Source organism: Panthera pardus, unplaced genomic scaffold, assembly GCF_024362965.1.
Source record: "Panthera pardus isolate Hobbes unplaced genomic scaffold, ASM2436296v1 HiC_scaffold_17, whole genome shotgun sequence".
In the NCBI taxonomy this organism is placed as follows: domain Eukaryota; kingdom Metazoa; phylum Chordata; class Mammalia; order Carnivora; family Felidae; genus Panthera; species Panthera pardus.
In genome coordinates, this window is record NW_026526732.1 from 73,123,086 (window position 1) to 73,147,458 (window position 24,373).

Here is a 24,373-nt window from a genome sequence, read left to right on the forward strand (position 1 = left end):
TAAAGAATTGATTTCTTTTAGGCCAGCAAAGGAGAAAAATTAATAAATTAATATATTTTAATTAAATTTTTTAATGTTTATTTATTTTTGAGAGAGAGACTAAGCATGAGCAAGGGAGGGGCAGAGAGAGAGGGAGACAGAATCTGAAGCAGGCTCCAGGCTCTGAGCTGTCAGCATGGAGACCAACGTGGGGCTCGAACTCATGAGCTGTGAGATCTTGACCTGAGCCAAAGTTAGATGCTTAACCTATTGAGTCATCCAGGTGCCCCAATAAATTCACATTTTTATAAACATGATGCTTTGGTGCCATGGCAATAAAACTGGGAAAACATCACAGTATCTTAAAGGAAAAGTTACTTTCCATTACCACTCAAAATTAATAAGCCTGGTTTTTAAAATCACAGTTAACTAATGTGTTGTCCTTGTTTTAAAATGTATAGTCCTGCATCCCAAGAACCACCTCCACGCCTAACAAATTGGAAAAGATTGGTTACCCTATGGAGGATAAGGCTACACCAATAAATAACTTCACAGTTTATTCAGGAAATTCTTGAAAACCAATTTATCAATTGAACAGCTTGCTCCTCTGGGCAAATAGCTCTATCAGAATGGATTACTTCCTTGGGCAAAAAGGTCACTTACCACTTATTAATATTTTACTTATCGAGACTTGCTTCAAGACCTCATCTATTAAGTTTCTGAGTTTTGCCCAGTCTCAACCAGATTCTCACACTGAAAGACATTCCTTTAACCACTTGAACCCTGATTCCAAAATGCTGTACATCTCTCGCCTGGACCATTCCTTTCTTAGACGCAATGTCCAAGTGGCATTTTTCCCTCAGAGAATGAATGAGAACATCAATACACAGCCAGGCAGCCTTTGACACTCTGCACACACACAAAGCCCGTGCTGTAACTTGTAACCATCATGTAATAAGTATAATAGTTAGGTTACTTGTTCCTAAAATTCAGTGTGATTCTTCGCTCCCAGAATTTTTCACAGCTGTGCACCTGCCTCCCTGAATCCACTGCTACCTTGGTTCATTCCCATACATAGATGTCACATGGCTGAAGGCTGCTGTATTTCCTGCTGTCCTTCTGTGCTGTGATGGTCTCTTGATAGTTCACCTAAACAGTATCTCCCCCAACAAATAACAACTTATTCTGAATAACAGAGAAATTCTAAAAAATGATGGTGTAATATTAAATGCATAAGTTGAAAACAGAAGAATTCTAATTCTTTAACAGCCAAAGTACACAGGGAAACCAAAAGCAAAATATAATACTTTAAATTAAAAGGCATTTTACACTACTTAAGTGCATTTTAAACTATATGAAGTGTACTATATAGAGAGACATAGCAAAGAAATATTTAGGGCTCAGGAATAAAGTTCTGATTTAGTTGCATACAGATAACTCAGTTATTTAAGCTCTTTAATATCTACAGACAAGACATAATTACATTTTCATACAGCTTACAAACCACAATTAAGTACTAGAAATTAAAAATTCACACCACCTGGGTGGCTCAGTCAGTTAGGCGACTTCAGCTCAGGTCATGATCCCACCGTTTGTGAGTTCAAGCCCTGCAACGGGCTCTGTGCCTGTGCTGACAGCTCAGAGCCTGGAGTCTGCTTTGGATTCTGTGTCTCCCTCTCTCTCTGCCCCTCCTTCACTTGCACTCTGTCTCTGTCTCTCTCAGAAATAAATAAACATAAAAAATTTTTAAAAAAATTCACACTATGGTGATAAACTCTGCTTATACAGTTATTGTTATTTGGCAATAATAAATGAAACAAAATTTCATAGATGAGATTTATTACTGAGCCCCAATTATAGTGATTTGGAAAACAGATAAAAATCTACACATGCTACAGGTCCAAAACCCTTGTAAGAGAAATCTAAATTATATGCGGTAAACCCAAGAGAGTAAGAAGACCTTCTTTTCTTATTTGTTGGATAGTCCTAGTTCTAAAATAACCATAAGAAAATTTGATTTTATGTTTGTAATATCATTGTAACATTAATTTACAAAATCTAAAATAGATAACATTTGGTTGTAGTCAAATAAAAACATCAGAGCTCAGTAAAATATACTTTTTATTTTTTCAAAGTAAAACTCCAATTGGGTTATTCTCTCATTTATTTATTTTAGTAATTGAGTGGGACTACCTTTTCAAATGAAATAAAATTCTGGACCAAAGTAGCTGAAATGGAACGCCAAAATATATGAGCCATCTGTGACTCTATAAAAATTATTTGTCTTGGGGGCGCCTGGGTGGGTCAGTTGGTTAAGCATCTGTCTCTGGCTCAGGTCATGATCTCATAGTTTGTGGGTTCAAGCCCCACATCACACTCTGCTGACAGCTCAGGGCTGCTTTAGATTCTGTGTGTCTCTCTCTCTGCCCTCCCCCACTCGTACACTGTCTCTTTTTCTCTCAGAAATAAACATTAAAAAAATTATTTGTCTTAAATGTTGACTGTATGCTTCATAATAATCACAATTATTTTTTTTTGTCATAAACATAAGTTCTATGCCAGGAAAAAATGAATGCCTTTCTAAACAGCAAAACAAAACTAAACCCTTAAAACAGTTGCAAATGCACAACTCATTGTAAATATTAAAAATACCATACAAATTTAACAGCACCGGCACTATATTTTTATTATATAGAAGTTAATTCACAAAAACAACTTCCATTCTTAATGGCACTTTCATACAAGGACTTCATGAAAGAAAAATATTGAGAAGCTCTTGCTGTGAACAAAGAATGGGGTAAGGGCTGCAGGATGAGATGTAGTCTAGTGGCCGGTTCACAACTGCTACCTTCCTTCCTCATTAACACATTCTAGAACAAGGAGCATGATACTGTGCACTCACAAAGTCTTCCATTAGAAGATTTCAGAGCCTTTAGCAAAGCTCCGTCTGCAGCATCCAGCACTGTTAATCCCATTTAGATGTTTTCCTCCTCATATAACTGTGTCCCTCACTATCAATAGCTTCGTAGAGATCTTTTGTATTCTCTTGGGATGCATGTAGATAACCAATATAAGCCACGCAAAGGGAAAGGGTTATCAGTCCAAAAGCCATTACAGGTTTGTTCTGTCAAAGAAAAGAAATTATAAATCCTCATTAAGACTTAATCATTTGAGGAGACCCAAATATCTGTTGTACTTTCCTCCTGATATACCAAGTCTTTACTGCCATACTAGCATTCCTATGGTGATATTTTCCATTATAACAATTTACCCAGTTCTTTATTCAATTAACTCAACTCCTGATAATTCAGAGATTATAGAAGGCTCTTGCTTCTCCTCTCCAGTCTGTCTCCTGCCTACAGTCTCTCAGGCCTGCACCTTCAGAAAGGTGGTAGTTGGGAGAGGGGCGAGGGAAATGAGACACAGAAATGGGTCTAGTGATCAAGTTTTCACTTTTACCTGTGTGACATGGAGAAGTTGCTCAACTTTCCTGAGCTCAAGTTTCCCTACTGGCAAACCTTCAATTAGTTAATCTTATTAAGAAGTGAGGAATGAAGTATAACATGCTATTCTTCTTGCCTGAGTTCATGGATAACTTGCAAAAAGCCTTCAATTTTCATGTCATATATTAAGTGCGGCAAGAATGACAACACATACACTCTCCTCTGGGTACCTACTGTATAACCTTAAGAAACTGTGTGACTGGAGCAGATACTATGCTGTTGTATACCAAGTTTGATTTACTGCTGAAAAGTCCAAGACCCTGAGAGACTAAGCAATATAACTTTGACATTGGGGGGAAAAAAGCCTTTAAGTATAGGAAAGATGTTTACAATTCCATAGAAATGTTTTGTTTTGTCTATACTATAACTCAGATCTTCCTGTGTGTTCATGCTCCCCAAATGAACCTTTCTTAGGTCAGTGTGAGTGCATGGTAGTGATACAAGTTTCAATTAGCATTTTCTGCTTCTGTAATACTCGCTGTATTAGTACTATTTCAAATCTTAATCATCAAAAGAATAAAGGTCAAACTTTTCAACCTGGATGGACATATAACAAGGCCACAAGCTCAAAGCAGTTTAAATCTATAACTCTTGACATGCACTTGGCAATTAAAACAACATATTAGTTCAAAGGTTTTAAAACATTCTACCTTGATTTAATTACTTGCTTGTTAAATTGACCTATTTAACTTTAAAACAGTTTACACTGGCAACTATGTTATTAAAATTCTAACCAAGGGGCTTGTGCTGACAGCATGGACCCTGCTTGGAATTCTCTCTCTTACTCTCTTTCTCTCTGTCAAAATATATAAACAAACATTTTAAAAATAGATTTACTAAAATGCTAACCAAAGGGTGCTTGGGTAGGTCAGTTGGTTGAGCGTCCGATTCTTGATTTCGGTTCAGGTCATGATCCCTGGGTTGTGGGATCAAGCCCTGTATCAGGCTCCATGCTCAGTGTGGAGCCTGTTTAAGATTCTCTCTCTCTCCCTCTGACCCTCTCCTCTACTCATGCTCTCTCTCTCTAAAATAAAATTAAAATTAAAATCAAATGCTCAGTCCATAGGATTTCTTTAAAATAAATGAATGAATAAATAATATTCTAACCAAATCCAATACATTTAAATATATAATAATTTGATTTTACTTACATTTATTTAAAAATAAAGTTTATATTTATTTTAAAATAAAACTGGTCAAATATATTCAGTAATTTGCAACAAAAATATAAATGATTAGCTAACTCCCTTACAGTGTACTAGTGTATGTTTTGAAATTTTTCATACTTACAATATCCCTTAGGTAAAAATACAATAAAGGCTAGAATTGTAGTCTATAAAAATGATCAGATTTTCATTCTGTTTTATTTCAATGAAAGGTCTTATTTATGTAATAGTACCTGATCAAACAATAAAAATTTCTTTCAAATTGGTGCAAGTATTAAAATAAAATATTAAAGAGGAATTTGAGAAGTTGATCTATCAAAGTGCAACTGTATTCTGTTAAAGTTCTCAAAAACCTCAAAATAATTAGTTTTGTATGTATAGACAAATAGCATTTAAGAGATCCCTTTCACCTGCTTTTATCAGAGAGGCCTTATTAGTCAACATAAAATTTTCATGACATAATCAAATGTGACAGGAAAATAAACACTTTCTATTTCTGATAGCCTAGTTAAACTGAACATAATGTCTTATCCTAGGTATATTTCTTACGGGTTTAATGAACAGCTCTGGATTCACAGCCCGAAATAAGGTTGTCGTGCGGACTCCTCTGAGCCCTGGGTTTTTAAAGTCTTTCTCTTTGGGTGGTTCCTTTTTAAAGCCGGGAGGCTCTGGTGCTGAAGACATCTTGACTAATGATGATTTATTACCTAGAAGTAAAATAAGAGACTTTTTTTTCTTCACAGTTTTTCTGATAATGTTCTTTAAAAAAAAAAAAAAACAAAAAAAAACCATTCTACATGCATTCCTTTTTTTGAATTCCAGTCCAGATACATACCTAGAGTGATTGTCAATTATTTTATTACTTCATATAGCATGTACTTTGTAAATGGTGCTCTAAATTTTATTTGATAAAATCGTTATTTTTGATCTCTTAGAACAAGTGAGGTGGGCAAAAGTTGTGTTCCTACTTTCACAGAAGCCTGGAGAATTGTTCTTGGTCTGAATCACATTGTATCCTGTTATATAAAGAGGAAGCTAAGGGTAGCAGGGGCCAGTGGATAATCCATACCCTTCTTTATTTCCTCCCATTTTCACTCTTCTTCACTTTCCAACAGCTTTGAAAGAACAGTGGCATTTTTCAATTTCTCCTACAGCTTCACCCCTGGTCCATGCTCATCAGCCTTCTTCTGGGGGACCGACCTAAGCATGAGTACCAAGCAGTAAGGGTAAGTAGCTATTTTCACTCCTCATTTGCCTGTCAGTGACTTTTTGGGAAGGACTGCTCTGCTATCTCAAGGTGAATATCCATTTTCCTCTTAATTATTCTAACTCTATCCTATTAAATCCCAATGTGTCTTTTGGTTTATGGTTCTGCCAGCTGGAGTGTCAACATTTTGTGAATATTTTTCTCTTCTAGGTACTATTAGGCAAAAGCTTATTCTTATCATTCCTGCCACCTAATGCTGGGGAGAGGTGTGGGAGGGTTGGAAGGAAAGAGGTAGGAAAAGAAAGCTTCCCAAGGTGGAAATTAATGACAATGTAATAAAATGTTCTGGGGAAATGCTGTAACCCTACCATACAGTAAATGTTATGAAACAAGAGTCAAACATTCACATTTAAACACTCACTGGGGCTTTGTTCATACAAGTATTCTTTAAGTTTTCCATTTTACAGACTTTATAAAGGCAATATTTTTGCAACTTTATTAGTTATGGAGAAAATTAGTTCAGTTTTTTCAAAACTGTCTTTGTTGAAGTGGTTAGTTCATCTATACCACTTAATTGCATAAACACCTCATCAGGAACACCTACGTGAAGGGAAAGGACTTCTCAATGCTTTCTACACTTGCTAGGGCTTCTGAAATGTTCACTGTTTCCTATTCCTTCATCCACTGGATGATGGTTTTCATTGTTGTCACGATATTCAACATCACTTTCTGGTTCCACTTTGATATTACTTAGCACTCATGTATCAATTTTAGGATTTGCTAACTCTTGGAAAATAGTTCATAGTTCAACTGCTATCTCTAGCCACAAAGTCTTTAAAATCAAACTGGTCTGGGAGATGAGTTTCCCAAAATTCCCAAAATTTCACTATGTGGATGGCTCTACAGACCACCAGGTCTCAGCAATCATGCCAATAGCTTGCTTCATTTTATTTTCACAGTTTTCCCTTCATCATCCAGATTTAGAAAGAGTTGTTTCAGCAGTGTGCTTTCACTGTGAAAATTAACCCCCATCTTATGGGTGTAGAATGGCTGTGCAGTTCAATGGGAAAAACTCAACACATGCATGATCTAAGCATAGGAGTGTGTTGTAGGCAGAGCAACCGACTGTCTATCAGCAGGAGGATATTGTATTTTGCTCCTTTCATTCTCTTGCCAGCATTTCTCATTCATTAAATAAATGTTCATCCTATAGGTATATGTACTGGCTTGATAATCATAGGGGAGCAAATAAGCATTTCCGAAGCACTGAAGGTAAACTACTTGCCAATGACAAGTAGTCTCACCTTTTCCGTCCAAGATGCATTCAGCAGAATAGAACAATCATCAGTCTTTGTTTACTTCTTTTGCAAAGTCCACCCTGGGCATGACATACATGAGGTAGCAATTCATAGAACACTTCATCAGCATTTCAAACATCAGTCAAGCTGTAACTAGCAATTGTTTTGTTGTTGTTGTTTTATTTCTCTTGTATGCAAGTTACTCATTTTCTCCACTGGAACAGTGTTTTGTTTTGTTTTTTTTTTCACTACAGACAACTTCTGAAACAATTCCATAACATGCCTGGTATTTGTTCAGTCAGCATACACTTGCTTGAAACTCATCATGCCCAAAGGTGGCAAAAAATCCACTGCTTCCTGCTGACCAGGAGGTCCGTCGACATGCCCATTTCCTGTATTAACTTCCTGATACCACACACAAAACCAGCTGTAACAGGGACTTGGCATATGCTTCTGCGTTAGGCCCAGAATCCCTATAACTTCCTCCTCATTTATGGTCTTAGCTTTCAATAATGTCAACAATACAGGGGGAGGGATGTAAAATGCCTTTGCTACTCCTCCTTTCTTATGAGAACAAACTACTCCTGTTGCTTTCTTTTTCTTCTATGAAAACTGCTGACATTTCTTCTTTCCCTCTCAACCATGAGAGCAGGGTAGATGGTATGTGCAAACGTATTTAGAATTTAAGTAACACATGGTGGTCACCAGATGCCTAAGCTAGGTGCCAGTGATGTTTCCACTTAAGCTAATAACATGATTGACTGTAATGTGAGGGAAAAAATATCAGAAAGAAGCAATCATTAAAGTGGAAGTGATATTACAGTCTGTAAATCAGCCATGCCCATAAAAAAATGTGAGGCAGGAAACAGTTAACACAATATCCACGCTGTTAGGACTGAATCACAGCCTCACAGTATACCCCTAATTGAAACTGGGGCATTAGATAAAAATAGTAGGAAGGCCTGAAAAAGCAAATATACAAAGGTAAGTCATTATAACCATAAACTGACAAAGAGACATTTTCCTTCAATTATTGAGAAATTGCTGCATGTATTTAAAACAAAGATAACCAGTAGAATATGGTTTAAAATTGTCTAGTGGGAAGAAAAACAAGGTAATAGGGAAGGTGGGTATAGACAGCACATACTGTAGAGCACAGAAGGGCCCTCAGACCGCAGTTATCACACACACACTGTGTTGATGAAAATGTGCCAAGAATTGAGGATGATTAACTCAATACTTACCTCAAGTCCAAAAAATGAGAGAGAGAGAGGGAGGGAAATTTCACTATTTTAAGGTCAAAGGGATATAGTAATGTTCGACGTCAAAATTCAACCTATATGAAATGTCTATAAAAACTATAGGGGCACCTGGGTGGCTCAGTCGGTTAAGCGTCGACTTCAGCTCAGGTCATGATCTCGCCGTCCGTGAGTTCGAGCCCTGTGTCAGGCTCTGTACTGACAGCTCAGAGCCTGGAGACTGTTTCAGATTCTGTGTCTCCCTCTCTCTCTGACCCTCCCCCATTCATGCTCTGTCTTTCTCTGTCTCAAAAATAAACATTAAAACAAAATTAAAAAAAAAAACCTACAGATTAAGAGTGTTCTCACATGAATTGTAATGACTTCATTTTAGTTGCAAGATTCCTTGGTCTCCTCTCTTCCTTAGCAGAACCTGTTTGCTTTGTAATGAATCAAGGAAATAAGCAACCAAGGCAGTATTCCTTATATTACAATCTCCAGACATCCATATTCGCCTTAACAATTCGCTATGTATGTTAAACTTTTTACCAGAAATGACAATTAAAGAATACCTGGGCTGGGGTGCCTGGGTGGCTCAATCGGTTGACCATCTGACTTCAGCTCAGGTCATGATCTCACAGATCGTGAGTTCGAGCCCCGCGTCAGGCTCTGGGCTGACAGCTCAGCTTTGGACTCTGTGTCTCCCTCTCTCTCTGCCCGTTCTCCACTCACATTCAGTCTCTGTGTCTCTCTCATAAATAAAACATAAAAAAAAAAAATATCTGGGCTAGAAGCCACCAGAAGTGTTTATTAAAGGGACATTTACAAATTAAGGGATTACCTACTATACTATATGCTGTATTTTAAAGATTTCATATACCATAATTTCCATTGTTTATGATACTTTCTGCAGAGTATATAAGTAACATTTTCCGTTATATATCAGCCTTTTATCAGACAACATTTTCTATATATCAGCCTTTTATCAGACAACATTTTCTATTATATATCAGTCTTTAAATAAGACAGCTTGGGGCGCCTGGGTGGCTCAGTTGGTTAAGCGTCCAACTTTGGCTCAGGTCATGACCTCATGGTTCGTGAGTTCTAGCCCCACGTTGGGCTCTCTGCTGAAAGCTCATAGCCGGGAGTCTGCTTCGGATTCTGTGTCTCCCTCTCTCTCTGCCCCTCCACCCGCCCACACTCTGTCTCTTTCTCTCTCAAAAATAAACATTAAAAAAAAAAGACAACTCAATTTTATTGCTTGTTTAATGAGCCACAGTCACTGAAGATGTGACAATAGTTCTCCCAAAAGTATATGAATTTGTTTATACCATCTATTGAACTAACAAAAAAATCTTAAGAACCTTCTATACTTTAAATAAAAAATGTAGATTACTGAGGCCAAAATGGGCTTTAGTAGCCAAGAATTTGTTATATATAATAGAAGAAACAAAACACCACAAAATATTTTCAATGTGTAAAGTTCTTTAGAATCTCTTCACATGCCTGACCCACAAAGATCTACATACATGGCTGGAGTAGAAATTCAAGATATGTTGGTTGAATAAGCACAGTATATAGAGTATAAAGCCTTAGTTGTTTATTCACAGATATGTTCATTGTCAAAACTCTTTGGGAAAACAAATATCTACATCAAAAGTAAACTTTTTTATTGATTTTATTGATTGATTTTTTTCAAATGTTTATTCATTTCTGAGAGAGAGAGAGAGAGACAGAGTATGAGCTGGGGAAGAGCAGAGAGAGAGGGAGACACAGAATCCGAAGCAGGCTCCAGGCTCTGAGTGGTCAGCACAGAGCCCGACGTGGGGATCAAACTAACGGACCGCGAGATCATGACCTGAGCCGAAGTCGGCCGCTCAACCGACTGAGCCACCAGGCGCCCCTATACTCACTTTTTAAAAAAAAGTTTATTTATTTCTTTTGAGAGAGAGCAGAGGAGAGGACAGAGAGAGAGGGAGAGAGAATCCCAAGCAGACTCTTCAGTGTCAGCACAGAGCCTGACATGGGGCTACAACTCACAAACCATGGGATCATGACCTGAGCCAAAATCAAGTTGGATACGTAACCAACTGAACCACCCAGGTGCCCCTAGTTATACTCACTTTCAAGATAGGTTTATTTTTAAGCTAAGGGAAGAAATTTCATGTACAGTGTTAAAAAGGGAATCATACAAAACAAACACACAGAGTCTGGCAGGGATGATGGAAACTTGGCATTGTACTGCTCCTGGCTAAGCAATTTGGTGATTAGTTTGTGTGTGGGCCCACTTGGAAAATACTCCATAAATCAGGTATCCACAGGGCCACCCTGGTTGGTGAAATCTGTCCAGGAGCCCCTACTCTTATTTCTTCTTCATCTTTCCATCACTCATTTCTTGTTCCCTTATTGACAAATGATAAAAAAACTGTTGTTTCTAAATTTTAAAGAAATAGAGTAGGATTTTTCATACGTATCTGTATAAATGATGTAAATTAAGCTGCATTTACTTCATTATGTCCCACCCTGCTAAAAAGTTCTTTACCTTTTTCTTCTGCCCATCCTCTTGTGAAGGAAATATGAAGAGATAAAGGGTGCAACTCCATGAGGGTCATTCACACCTCAAAGTGTGAGGATGGTGCCCTCCTGGAATTAATAATACACAATGTGTGAGGCTGTATAAGATAGTCCAAGATAGTGCTAGACAGAGTCAGGACTGGTCGTTTTTTTGTTTGTTTTGTTTTAAGCAGGCTTCAGCACAGAGCCCAATGTGGGGCTTGAACTCACAACCCTGAGATCGAGACCTGAGCTGAGATCAAGCAAGAGTCAGAGGCTCAACTGACTGAGTCACTAAGGTGCCCCAGGACTGCTCATTTTTTGATGATGTTCTTTCCTTTAGTAAAATTCTTCCTCAGGGGGATGATCCAGAATGTATCTGGCAACTGACATAAAACAATTCATTGACCTAAAACTGGCATGACTGTCTATATTATATTATATATGGAAATTAGACCAAGATAAAAAGACTATGAGTTACTTTAGGGAAAAATTTAATCTTCAGGTATTCATTTTTGAAATCAGCATCTCAATAGGAGATGCCAAAACAGAATTATCAGAATTACAGCATGTTAGTGAGAAGGAACCTTAGCAATAATCAGAGCCTTTCCTTTAACACTTAGGGAATTATATAAACCTAACCAAAAAGATGAAAAATCTATACAATGAAATCTATAGAAAGCCTATGAAAGAAATTGAAGAAGACACACAAAAAAATGGAAAAATACTTCATGCTCATGGACTGGAAGAACAAGTATTGTTAAAATGTCAATACTATCCAAAGCAATCTATATATTCAATGAAATCCCTATCAAAGTAACACTAGCATTCTTCACAGAGCTAGAACAAACAATCCTAAAATTTGTATGGAACCAGAAAAGACCCCAAATAACCAAAGTAATATTGAAAAAGAAAACCAAAGCTGGAGGCATCACAATCCCAGACTTCAAGATGTATTACAAAGCTGTAATCATCAAAAAGGTATGGTACTGGCACAAAAACAGACATAGATCAGTGAAATAAAATAGATAACCCAGAAATGGACCCACAAACATATGGCCAACTAATCTTTGACAAAGCAGAAAAAAATATCCAGTGGAAAACAGTCTCTTCAGCAAATGGTTTTGGGAAAACTGGACAGCGACATGCAGAAGAATGAACCTAGACCACTTTCTTACACCATACCCCAAAATAATAAACTCAAAATGGAGGAAAGACCTAAATATAAGACAGGAAACCATCAAAATCCTAGAGGAGAAAGCAGGCAAAAACCTCTTTGATCTTGGCCACAGCAACTTCTTACTCGACATGCCTCTGGAGGCAAGTGAAACAAAAGCAAAAATGTACTACTAGGACCTCATCAAAATAAAAAGCTTCTGCACAGCAAAGGAAACAATCAACAAAACTAAAAGGCAACAGACAGAATGGGAGAAGATATTGCAAATGACATACCAGATAAAGGGTTAGTATCCAAAATCTATGAAGAACTTATCAAACTCGACACCCAAAAAACAAATAATCCAGCGAAGAAATGGGCAAAATACATGAAAAGACGCTTTTCCAAAGAAGACAACCAGATGGCTAACAGACACATAAAAAAATGCTCAACATCACTCATCATCAGGGACATACAATTAAAACCACAATGAGATACCACCTCACACCAGTCAGAATGGCTAAATTATCAATTCAGGCAACAACATGTGTTGGCAAGAATGCAGAGAAAGAGGATCTCTTTTGCACTGCTGGTGGGAATGCAAACTGGTGTAGCCACTCTGGAAGACATTAAGGAGGTTTCTCAAAAAATTAAAAATAGAACTACCCTATGACCCAGCAATTGCACTACTATTTATCAAAGGGTTACAGGTGTGCTGTTTTGAAGGAGCACATGCACCCCAATGTTTATAGCAGTGCTACTGACAATAGCCAAAGTATGGAAACAGCCCAAGTGTCCACTGACGGATGAATGGATAAAGAAGATGTGGTATACACATACAATGGAATATTACTCAGCAATCAAAAAGAATGAAATCTTGCCATCTGCAAGTACGTGGATGGAACTAGAGGGTATTATGCTAAGCAAAATAAATCAGTCAGAGAAAGACAAGTATCATATGACTCCACCCATATGTGGAATTTAAGATACAAAACAGATGAACATACGGGAAGGGAAGTAAAAATAATATAAAAACAGGGAGGGGGACAAAACATAAGAGATTCTTTTTTAGTATAAATGCTGCCAAAGTGAGCACAAGAGACTCTTAAAGACAGAGAACAAACTGATGGTTGCTGGAGGGGCTATGGGTGGGGGGATGGGCTAAATGGGTAAGGGGCGTTACAGAAGGCACTTGTTTGGATAAGCACTGGGTGTTATACATAGGGGATGAATCACTGGAATCTACTGCTGAAATCATTATTGCACTATATGCTAATTAACTTGGATGTAAATTAAAAACAAATTAATTTAAAAATATTTAGGGAATTATAAAATTGACATAATAATGAGATATAAAATACACTTGTTATTTTAGTTTCATATACCATCCTATCTTAATATGTAAGAAAAAACATTTGAAGTCTGGAACAAAACACCTTAAAAATAATTTAAATTAGAATAAACAAGTTTGGGTTAGAATCAAAGGGCTTTATGTCTTGAGGGGAGGTAGCATAGCCTCAAATTACAACTTTATTATTTATAAGCTGGAGGTCTTCGAATAAGTGACAACCTCTGTGGGCCTCAGTTTCCACCTAAAGGGGTAAAGTTATCTTACTGCATAGAACTGCTCTGTAGATTGAGATAACATTTTTTTTAGATAATATTTTTTTAAAAGATATAACAGATGTTCAGTAAATGGTCGCCATTATCATGCTTACCATCTAGTCCAATTCCTTTTTTTTTTTTTTTTTAACAGAGAAACCTAGACCCAAAGAGATTGTGTCTTTGCCATTAGGAGTAAGATAATCCAGGTCTCTCAATGTCCAAGCCCACCCCTATTCCACCACTTGACCTCACCTTACTTCAAAATCGATAAGACGTTGCACCTACAAGTTATTGCCAGAATTATGAAACATAAAATTGCAATCACTTAAATGTTTTAAATGGATTCCGTATTTGTTGTTTTTGGTGTAAAAAAAAATACTGTTTAAAAAGTATCTTTCCATCTCTTGAATTTACTTTACCTGAGTAAGGGAGAAAGATTTTCACAATGGCCTAGTTACAATCTGAGGGCTGTAAAGTATTATTAAGGTCTACTCCCCTCCCCATACTGTGGTACCTACATTACAGCTGGTTATTTCTCGAAGACAGATGCATCTGAAGCCTCCAGAAAAAGAAACTGCATTCAATTAAGTTTCAGACACGGTGTTGCAAAGTGGAACATAAGACTTTTTAACACAGTTACTAAAGGAAAGAGCACCTCCAGTGAAAACAATTACACCACCATTTCCCCCTAAACAGGAGTTTGGTGAGCAGGGACACCAAGTGACTGTACAGGAAATGGGAGGGTTCTTGGGGTGGAGGTGTCCGTGGACAGGGCACTGACCAGAGGCCCGGGCTCCTAGCACGTAAGGGGCGGGAAATAGGTCCTGTGGAGCCACAGATCCCCGAGACCGCTCAGAGCGCCCACGGAGTGCCGAGGGGTCGGGGTGCTCGGAAGAACGCCGTCAGGTCCAACGCACCTGGGAGTAAGGCCGCAGGGCGGCCGGGCCCGCCAAGACCTGGCACCAGCGCGCGGTGGGGCTGCCGTCCTGTTCCTGCAGGCAGCCCGCGGCCCCGCCACCGGTCACCCGCCGCCGAACACCTACCCCGAGGTCACCTGCTCCCTCTCCGCTCCGCCTCGTCTCTGCCGGCGGGAGAGAGCGGCCCAGCGCACCCAGCCGGGTCAGCGCCACAGCGGCCCCTACAGCCTGGAGGCTGCGACGCCTAGGCTCGTGGGCTGTGGGACCCAGGCCAGCCCTGCTTGGGTACCTCCTACGCCCTGGGGCCGCCTGCGGATTTGCCTGCTGGAGTTTGCAAGGGGCGTGTTTAGCGTCTTCCTTTTTTACCTTTAGTTTTCAGCCTCCTACGGTTCAAATAACCTTCCAGTTTCATGTGTCTGTGTTTTGTATAAATAAAAGGAGACATCATCTAGAAACATATACATTTATTTAATGAAAGGGGAAAGCATTCTGAATCGGGGGAGAAGGCTGGGATTTGGTATCCTCCTTGCCCAGATTTTAGAGGCACAGTCATTCAAATGTGCAGTTAATATTCTGCCGTTCTACTAGTGCCTTGACATTTCAAGATAGAAGACATTTGTAGCTATGGTTGTGATAAGAATAGATAAGGTTGTTGGTCTGCACGTACTTTCCCGATTTTAAAGTTTGTTGGTATAGCAGTTGTATTAAACAAAATAGAATAGCAGTATTACAGGAGGCTGGGAGAGACGCTGGTCCTTGTCTCACAGAGTGGAAGAATGAATCTGGTGGATAACAGAGAGTGAGCAAAGCAGTGAGTTTATTGAGAAAGCATGAAGCTCTCAAGAGTGAGAGGGGTCTTGACTGGGTAGTTAGGGAGGATTTTTGTCCCCTTTTATTGGGACCTTATCAGAAAGTTTGTGAGCCTCCACTCATGGCACCTAGCCCAGGCAGGTCTGAATACGTTTATCTTTTTTTTTTTTTTTTTTTCCTCCAACCCGTCTGCTGCCTGCCTCCCTGAAGGTCCCTTATCTCTCCCTGCCTAATGTTAACCCTTTCCCTACATAGCAGGTGCTCAGATTTGGACATGGATTTGTGTAAAGCTTGGGCAGATGAATTTTGAATTTAAAACTGGTTCGTTCAAGCCAAATTAACTTTATATTTGACTTGAGGTTTAATTTCTAAAAGTTCATCACCATCTGGTATTACTAGGCAAGATTATGACAAAATAAGTTAAATTTTATTTAAAAGCTGTTTGCGATATGAAAAGGTGCTCAATATCATTAATCATCAGGGAAATGCAAATCAAAATCACAATGAGATACCATCTCACACCTGTTAGAATGGCCATCAATCAAAAAAGACAAGTGAGAAGTGTTGATGAGGATGCAGAGAAAAAGGAACCCCCTTGCACTGTTGGTGGGAATGCAAACTAGTGCAGCCACTGTGGAAAACAGCATGGAGGTTCCTCAAAAAAATTAAAAATAGAACTACCATCTGATGCAACAATTCCATTTCTGGATATATATCCAAAGTATATGAAATTACTATCTCAAAAAGATATCTGCACCCCACAATGTTCATTTGCAGCATTTTTACAATAGCCAAAATATGGAAGCAACCTAAGTGTTTGTCAGTGGGTGAATGGATAAAGAAAAGTTGGTATATATGTGTGGTGGAATATTATTCAGCCCTGAGAAAGGACATCCTGCTGTCTGTGACAACATGGTTGGATCTTTTTTTTTTTTTTTAGAGAGAGAAAGAGTGAGAGTGCAAGCAGGGGGAGGGGTGGAGGGAGAAAGAACCTTACCTCTTAATGTTTATTTATTTAGAGAGGGACAGAGAGATCAAGTGGGGGAGGGGCAGAGAGGGAGAGAGAATCCCAAGCAGGATTCTGCACTGACAGTGAGGAGCTTGACACAACACTCGATCCAATGAACCTCAGGATCATGACCTGAGCCGAAATCAAGTTGGACACTCAACGGACTGAGCCACCAGGTGTCCCATGAGAGAGAATCTTAAACAGGCTCCATGCTCAGTGTGGAGTCCAAAGCAGGGCTCAATCCCCCAACCCTGGGATCATGACTTGAGTCAAAATCAAGAGTTGGAGGCCAACAGACTGAGCCACTCAGGCACCCCATAACAACATGGACGGATCTTGAGGGCATTATGCTAAGTGAAGTAAGTCAGACAGAAAGACAAATACTGTAAATCATGTATATGCAGAATCTAAAAAAGATGAATGCACAGAAATAGAGACTAGACTGCTGGCTGCTAGGGACTGAAGGCATAAGACAAATGGGGAGCTATTGGTCAAAGAGTACAAACTTCCAGTTAGAAGATGATTTTTTTTAAGTTTATTTATTTTGAGAAAGAAAACACATAAATGGGAGAGAGACAGAGAGAGAGAGGCAGAGAAAAAAAAGCCCAAGCAGGCTCTGCGCTGTCAGTACAGAGCCCAGTGTGGGGCTTGAATTCACAAACTGTGAGATCATGACCTGAGCTAACGTCTGATGTTTAACCAACTGAGCCAACAAGGTGCCCCAACATGAATAATTTCTGAAGATCTAATGTGTAACACAATGATTACAGTTGATAATACTGTATTTTATATGTGAAATTTGCTAATAGATCTTAAATATTCTCCCTAAAAAAAATTAACTGGTGATGCTCTGTATAAATGTGTTAAATCAAGATATTATACACTTCATATTTGTACAATGGTATATGTCAATTATATCTCAGTAAAGCTGGGGTGGAGGGGAAGTTGCCCATAAAATCAATACCAAACACAACACCAAACTTCCAGATTATGTTCAAAAGTCTCTCAAACAAACAAACAAACAAACAAACAAACAAACAAAAATGAAAGAAAGAAAGAAAAAGAAAAAAGAAAAGAAAAGAAAAGGCTATTTGTGCAGTAACCACAGAACAACTGCAGGCTACAAACATTCTTGTGTTGCATTATCAATATACCCATATTTTCTCCTTATCCCTCAGGGTTCCCCTCACTGATCAGCAAAATACCAAGTATCACTTAGAAACAAAATTATCTTAACTGTCATGATCAATCCAAAGTGATCAGGTGAAAGAATGTGTAATAAAAGAGCATAAACTGTAGGTAAAGATAATAGAGAAAAGCCTAAAGGCCTTGCCAACGTCATGGATATGAAAAATGCAAGTGGTGTGAATAAACAATAGTTCTTTCCATTTTATCATGCTTTTAAGAAATTACTTTGAAGAATGATGCCAGTCTGAAATCAGCTTTTCTAATCATTTTAAACAGCACCATCAATATTTAATAATATGTAACAGGAGATTTGGTATTTGCTAGGATTAGGAGATTTTATATTTTATGGGATGAGCTACATAAAACAAAAGTTCACCTGTGTGAAAATACATTCAAATTGACAAAATACACCTATTTTCATCAGGAGTTCATCAAGTGTGTCCCAGGGACAATGCTAGTGGTCTCTGAGCCTTATCAGGGGAATCTCTGATGTGCTGCTTCCTTCTTTTTCAGGAATGAACGGACAGCTGTCTTATAATACTTAATAAAACTCATAAATTAATTTATTGGTGTTTTATCAAAAGCACGGTCTGGTTTGCTGTTGTTACTGTTGTTGTTATAAAACAAATGCTGGCTTCTTTTCCCCAGCATTAAGCCAACCCAATGTCAAAGTAGCTAATATCATTAATGTGGGTCATGGGGATATCTGACTCCATTGAATGCTTTATTAGCTGACAAACTGGAAAAAATTAGGCCATGTGTGGTATAATACAAAAATAATCCCAATTCTCCACTCCTCCATACTTTACCCCTCACCCCTGTGTCCATCCCTTATCCATGCCCTCCCACTCTGATTCTGGGGTCAGCCTTATGAATTATTTTGGTTGATATGATACTAGCAAATATGACACAAGCAGAAGCTGAAAAAGTGTTTGAACTGGTGATTATGCCCCAACTAGCCCACTGGAGACAGCCAAGCCAAGTCATCCTCATCATTCCAACAGAGGCCATCCTAAGACTGGCCATCAGTCAGCTGGGCCCGAGACATGAGAGCAAGCCCAGCCCAGGTCAGCAGAGCTACCTGCCAAGGTCAGACAAGCCTGCTCAGGACAGCTGGGCTTAAACAGGTGTGTTAGTTGTTGTGCAGCTTTATTGTGGCAATGGATAATAGATACCCACACACTCCACTGCAAATTCGCTGAAATCAAAGAGCATTTGCCTGATAGCTTGAGGAGTAATCTGCTTCCAGTAGGAACTGTAAGAAGAACAAATGTTTGCTATTTGTAAAAATTATATTGTGGTCTGGCATCATAGGAATATCTGTTACGGCAAGGAAATGAAATGTATCAAGTGGTAGGAAACATAAATAGGTTTAAAAAATTAGAATGGGGAACTGATATTATTTTGAGGATCACAATCTACTGCTGTTTTTCTTTCATATAATATTTTTAGGAAAACTGGTTTTGATACTTCCCACGTCAGGTAATCTTGTATTTACTTTTATTTCTAAACACTAGAAAAAAGAAAAATTAGGGGAACCTGGGTGGCTCAGTTGGTGAAGCGTCTGACTTCGGCTCAGGTCATGATCTCGTGATCCATGAGTTAAAGCCCGGCATTGGTCTCTGTGCTGACAGCTTAGAGCCTGGAGCCTTCTTCGGATTCTGTGTCTCCCTCTCTCTCTGCTCTCCCTTTGCTTGCACTCTGTCTCTCTCTCTCTCAAAATAAATTTTTTTTTATTCTAAATTTTTTTTAATTGAGCCATGGAAGCAAGAATCCATTATCGGTGCAGTTAGATTCAGTTTAGTGAAAAAAAATTTGGAGCATTCAATGTGACAGGTACTATATGGACATTGGGAATTTAAAGATTAAGATATATTTTCTGCCCTTGAGGACCTTAAAGATTTGTGAAGGAGACAAATATAAAAATAGATCATTTCAACATAATGTGATAAGTGATAATACAATGATGTGCACAAGTTTCTTTGGAATCACAGAGAATGGTGTGTAGCTTGGCCTGGAGGGATGGGTGACTGAGCTGAGAGAATCAGAAGCATTAACGAAGGCAAGGAAGTTAGAAAGGATGTTTCAGGGTAGTGAAAACAGAATGAATACAGTCCTCAAAGCATGAAACCATATAGTGTGTGTTAAATATTCACCAAAGAGTGAATAATAAAATGGAAAATGGAAAGAAATGAAATTGGGAAAACAGCTAGGGGTCAGTCCAGGAGGGTTCACATCCATGGTAAGGGACTGGCTCAGTATTCTGAAGGTCATGGGAAGGTATTGAAGCCATTTAAACCAGGAGCTAGATGGTCATATGTATGTTTTACATAGATTTCTCTGAGAACAAGATGGACACAGAACTGGTTAAAAAAAGCCACTGCAGTATTCTAGGAGAGAGGGAATGAAGTCCTGGATTAGGACAGTAATAGGAAGTATAGAGAATATGGGATGGATTGGGGTCTTGTTTTGATTGGGGCAGGAGAAGCAGGAGGCGAAGGGAAAAAAGAAACTAGGATAATGTAGTGGACCTGTGACCTTCTGCCAAGATCCCCTCTTTGGGGCTTTGTGAAAGATCTGCCACTGACTACCCCCAGTGGCTCCTTTGCTGGACATTCTCGTGGCTTCAGGGAATTGTTTCATCCAGTCCTTCAGGGGTTGCCTGTGACCAATGACAGTCTGATAAGGATATTGAGCATATGCCCATGATATTCAGGAGAGATAAAGGTTTAAGAATCATCAAATACAGATGATAGGTAAAACCATACAGTGGATGTGAGCACGTAAGGAGAGGAGGCAGAGAAGGAATGGTAGGCCACTACAAGGTACTGGAAACACCTGGGGCACCTGGGTGGCTCAGTTGGTTAAGTGTCCAACTCTTGATTTTGGCTCAGGTCATAATCTCATGGTTTCTGGGATCAAGCCCCGTGTAGGGCTCTGAGCTGACAATGCGGAGCCTGCTGAGGATTCTCTCCCTCTCTGTCTGCTCCTCCTCCACTTGCACTCTCTCTCTCACACACAATAAATGAATGAATGAATGAACGAATGTCACTGGAAACATCAACAGTGAGAGAGTGAGCTGAGCAGGAGGAGATCATGAAGGGGTTTGAGAAAGGATGGTCAGAATGGTGTGAGGAAGAACAGGACAGGAGTGTCTTGGAAGCTATGGAAGCTGAGATGATTAAGAAGAGTAGATTAATGCACAGGCCCCTTTGCCATCAGCCAAACTCCCCTACAAACTATTGTCCTCCTTTCTAAAATACAAGCCTAATCATGTCACTCTTCTATTCAACATTTCCTGCTGGGATGCCCTTTCCTGTCCCTGCCCTTTGCCTCATTCCTTATTCCATAAGGTTAATCAGAGGAGACATCACACCCACAGCTCAGCCATGGTTGGTGTGTAAAAATTAGATGATTTCTTGGAAGCTGACTCTTGGAGGAGAATCATACCTTTTCAGAAGAAAGCATTCCCCTTTTCAATTCTTGGGTAAGGCCTAGAAGCTGCAGCTATTTTATAAGCTGGGAAGTGTAGCAGGATAATCTTGAGCCCCTGCAGAGACTGAGCACATGGAGCCAGCAAACTCTGCCCCTGCCCATCCAAAAACTCTGGTGTCTTTTGTAGTAGGTGACAGGCAAGGAAATGGTCTTTCTTGGTTAAGTGGGAGGGATGATATTTGTGCATCAACTTATAGACAGAGAAGAAATGGAGAAGAGCAGGGTTACTTGTTCCTTGGCCAATAAGGAACAAGATCTGACCCCCTGGAGAGATGGTAGAAGCACAAGGGAGAGTTTTTTTGGATATGGGATCTTGGGAGATTCAGCATACAACGGTTATTTCAGCTGCAAATCACTGAAACTAACTCAAGTGCAATAGGATCTTAAGATCTGAAGGTCATGGGAAGTTACTGAAGCCATTTAAACCAGGAGCTAGATGCTTCAGATTCTGTCTCTGTCTCTCTGCCCCCCCCCCTTGCGTGCTCTGTCTCTCTTTCAAATATAAATAAACATTTAAAAAATAAAAATTAAAAAAAATAGCACAGAGGGCCACAGAATCAACTTATCCGTAGATACTGAGGCATCTTTTATTCCTTTGTCAACCTGCTCCCATCACTGTGAATAAAAACACAAACCCCCAAACCACTCTTACTCATCCACCCTTGCACAAACTCAATTCCCAAAAGAGAGGGAAGGCATCAGAGGTAGACAGTGGCCTGTGTGAGGCTTTGTTGTGGGCCTGTTGTAACTAGCCACGCCTCTGAGTAAGGAGGGCGTTGGTCCTAAACTCCGCCAATAAGTCAGTGATATGCCAGTATCAATGTTCAAGTGTCCTTATTTTTATCCAGATACTAGAGAAACATGAGGATATTTGGGTTATAATAGAAACTTCTGTTTGTGGCACCATACCTTTGAAATAAAACAATTTTAACATAGATGTGAAATGCAACATATCACAAAATATGCAGACTCTTAGAGTTCCCAAAGCCTAACAGATGCACTCATAAGATTGCTTAGTGTTTCTGAAAGCTTGCCAATTGGTCATTCATATACCCTCAGCATTATCCTACATCAAGGGTTCTCAAACTTGAGTATGCATGCATCAGAATCACCTGGAGGGCTTATTGAACCCAGATTACAGGATCCCAACTCCAGAGGGTCTCACAAAATAGGTCTGGGCTGGGGCCTGAGAAATTCCGTTTCAAATCTGGGAGCTGCTCCACCACTCCTAGGACAACACCTTGAGAACCACTGATCTGTGTCACTTTCCTTCTTAATTTGCCAAATAATACATAATTGCTTTTTATTATATGGTTTTGAGGTAGGGAAGCTGTAGGGACTCCATTTTAGAAAGTTTCTGTCTTGGGGCACCTGAGTGGCTGAGTCGGTTAAGTGTCCAACTCTTCTTGGTTTTGGCTCAGGTCACGATCTCATGGCTTTGTGCGTTCAAGCCCTGAGTGGTGCCGTGCTGTCAGCACAGAGACTAGTTGGGACTCTCTCTCTGCCCCTCCCCTACTGTGCTTTCTTTCTCAAAATAAATAAACTTTAAAAAAAAAAGAGAGAGAGAAATAAGCTGGAAAGAACTTAGTGAATTAGAAAGTACAGATAAAATGGAGGTATAGTTGAAGTTCACTTTCAGATGCATAAAATATAAAAAAGTCTTCTCTTATAAAAATTCTACAAGGTGTCCTGCAATGCCATAAACAAAAATGAAAAGTCTCTTTAAATTCAAACAAGTAATAAATATTTCCTTGTCTTCTGTTTTCTGTGATTCCTCTCTCTCTCTTTTTTCCCTTGTTCCTTCTTTCTTTCTAAAACACTTGGAGTTTTTCCTCAAGTCATTTGGAAGTTGTTCTACAACAGATGATGCACAAGGCAGGGTTATTTGTGGATTACAGCTAAGTGTTTTTATTCACAGTAAAGCTGCAAATGTGCTCAATTAAGGTAACCTGCTGACAAGCTAAGTGCTTTTCTTTGTTAATGATGGCAGTCATTAAGGACCACAGTAAAAGACTTAAAATCTAAAGAAGAGGACAGTCTCATATATTAACAGGAGTCGGAGTTTTCTATTCTGAGCAAAATGCTCGCTCTGTTTAAAATTAGTAAACCTCTACCACTCACTCCAAGCGACTAAGAATGTCTTCCTGCCATGTCTCATAAAGAAATTTTACATGTGTTTTTGTTTTTGTTTTGCAAGAGGAAGAGTTTTGATCCATACAATTTGAATAAGCAGGCAGAGAAAGGATGCTCTGCGCTAGACCAGAAACGCCTGATGGAGTAAGGCAGAGTGACACAGTCACAGAATAGTGGCAAGGCAAACAAGACAACAGGATTTTGTAATTTTGAGGAATGATTTTCTTTTGTTCAAATTGTCTTTGTAGTATTGCTACATTTATTTTCAATTACAATTATTTAAAATATAAACTGATGTCAGAATTTAGGCCTCTCCTTTGCTTACCTGTTTTTTTAAATCATCATTTTGTTTAATTGAAGCAGAATGCTAACAGAAAAGGATACAAATCCTAAGTGTACACCTTGATGGATTTTAGAGTGAACCCCCTCAAGTAACCACTACCCAAAATAGGAACTAGAATACCACCAGCATCCCCAAATCCCATCATACCTCCTCTCAGTTACTATCCATCCCCTCCTCCATTAACTGCTATTTTGATTTCCATCACCATATTAATTTTTTAAACTTCATGTTTTAAAATTTATTCATATTGATGCATTTATCAGTTCTTCATTTCCATTGCTATAGGGTATTCATTCCACTGCATTAAGAATTGAGATTTGGGGGGCACCTGGGTGGCTTGGTCGGTTGAGCGTCTGACTTTGGCTCAGGTCATGATCTCACGGTCTGTGGGTTCAAGCCCCGCGTTGGGCTCTGTGCTGACAGCTCAGAGCCTGGAGCCTGTTTCAGATTCTGTGTCTCCCTCTCTCTCTCTGCCCCTCCCCTGTTCATGCTCTGTCTCTCTCTGTCTCAAAAGTAAATAAACGTTAAAAAAAAAAAATTAAAAAAAAGAATTGAGATTTGGGGCATCTGTGTGGCTCAGCTGGTTAAGCATCTGACTCTTGATTTCAGCTCACCCCATGATCTCATGGCTGTGAGATCGAGCTCCATGTTGGGCTCTGTGTTGAGTGTGGAGCCTGCTTGAGATTGTCTCTCTTCCTCTCTCTGCTCTTCCCCTGGGCTCGCTCTTGCACGCGCGCTCTCTCTCAAAATAAATAAATAAATTTTTTTAAAAT

General features: G+C 39.2%; 1 protein-coding gene across 5 annotated transcripts; it reads right to left on the reverse strand.

The window, feature by feature from the left end:
• Positions 1–2,639: 2,639 nt before the first annotated feature.
• On the reverse strand, positions 2,640–14,858 carry SMIM8 (small integral membrane protein 8). Of its 5 annotated transcripts, none has more exons than XM_019442803.2 (3): positions 14,760–14,858; positions 5,198–5,355; positions 2,640–3,103 (listed from the first exon to the last, which is right to left on the reverse strand). In XM_019442803.2, the coding sequence occupies exons 2-3, from the start codon at positions 5,330–5,332 to the stop codon at positions 2,945–2,947; spliced, it is 294 nt and encodes a 97-aa protein (XP_019298348.1). In that variant the 5' UTR covers positions 5,333–5,355; positions 14,760–14,858; the 3' UTR covers positions 2,640–2,944. The 5 variants fall into 5 exon arrangements, with proteins under 5 accessions (XP_019298348.1, XP_019298347.1, XP_019298349.1 ...); XM_019442802.2 differs by lacking the exon at positions 14,760–14,858 and adding an exon at positions 14,623–14,728; XM_019442804.2 differs by lacking the exon at positions 14,760–14,858 and adding an exon at positions 14,224–14,389.
• Positions 14,859–24,373: the final 9,515 nt, after the last annotated feature.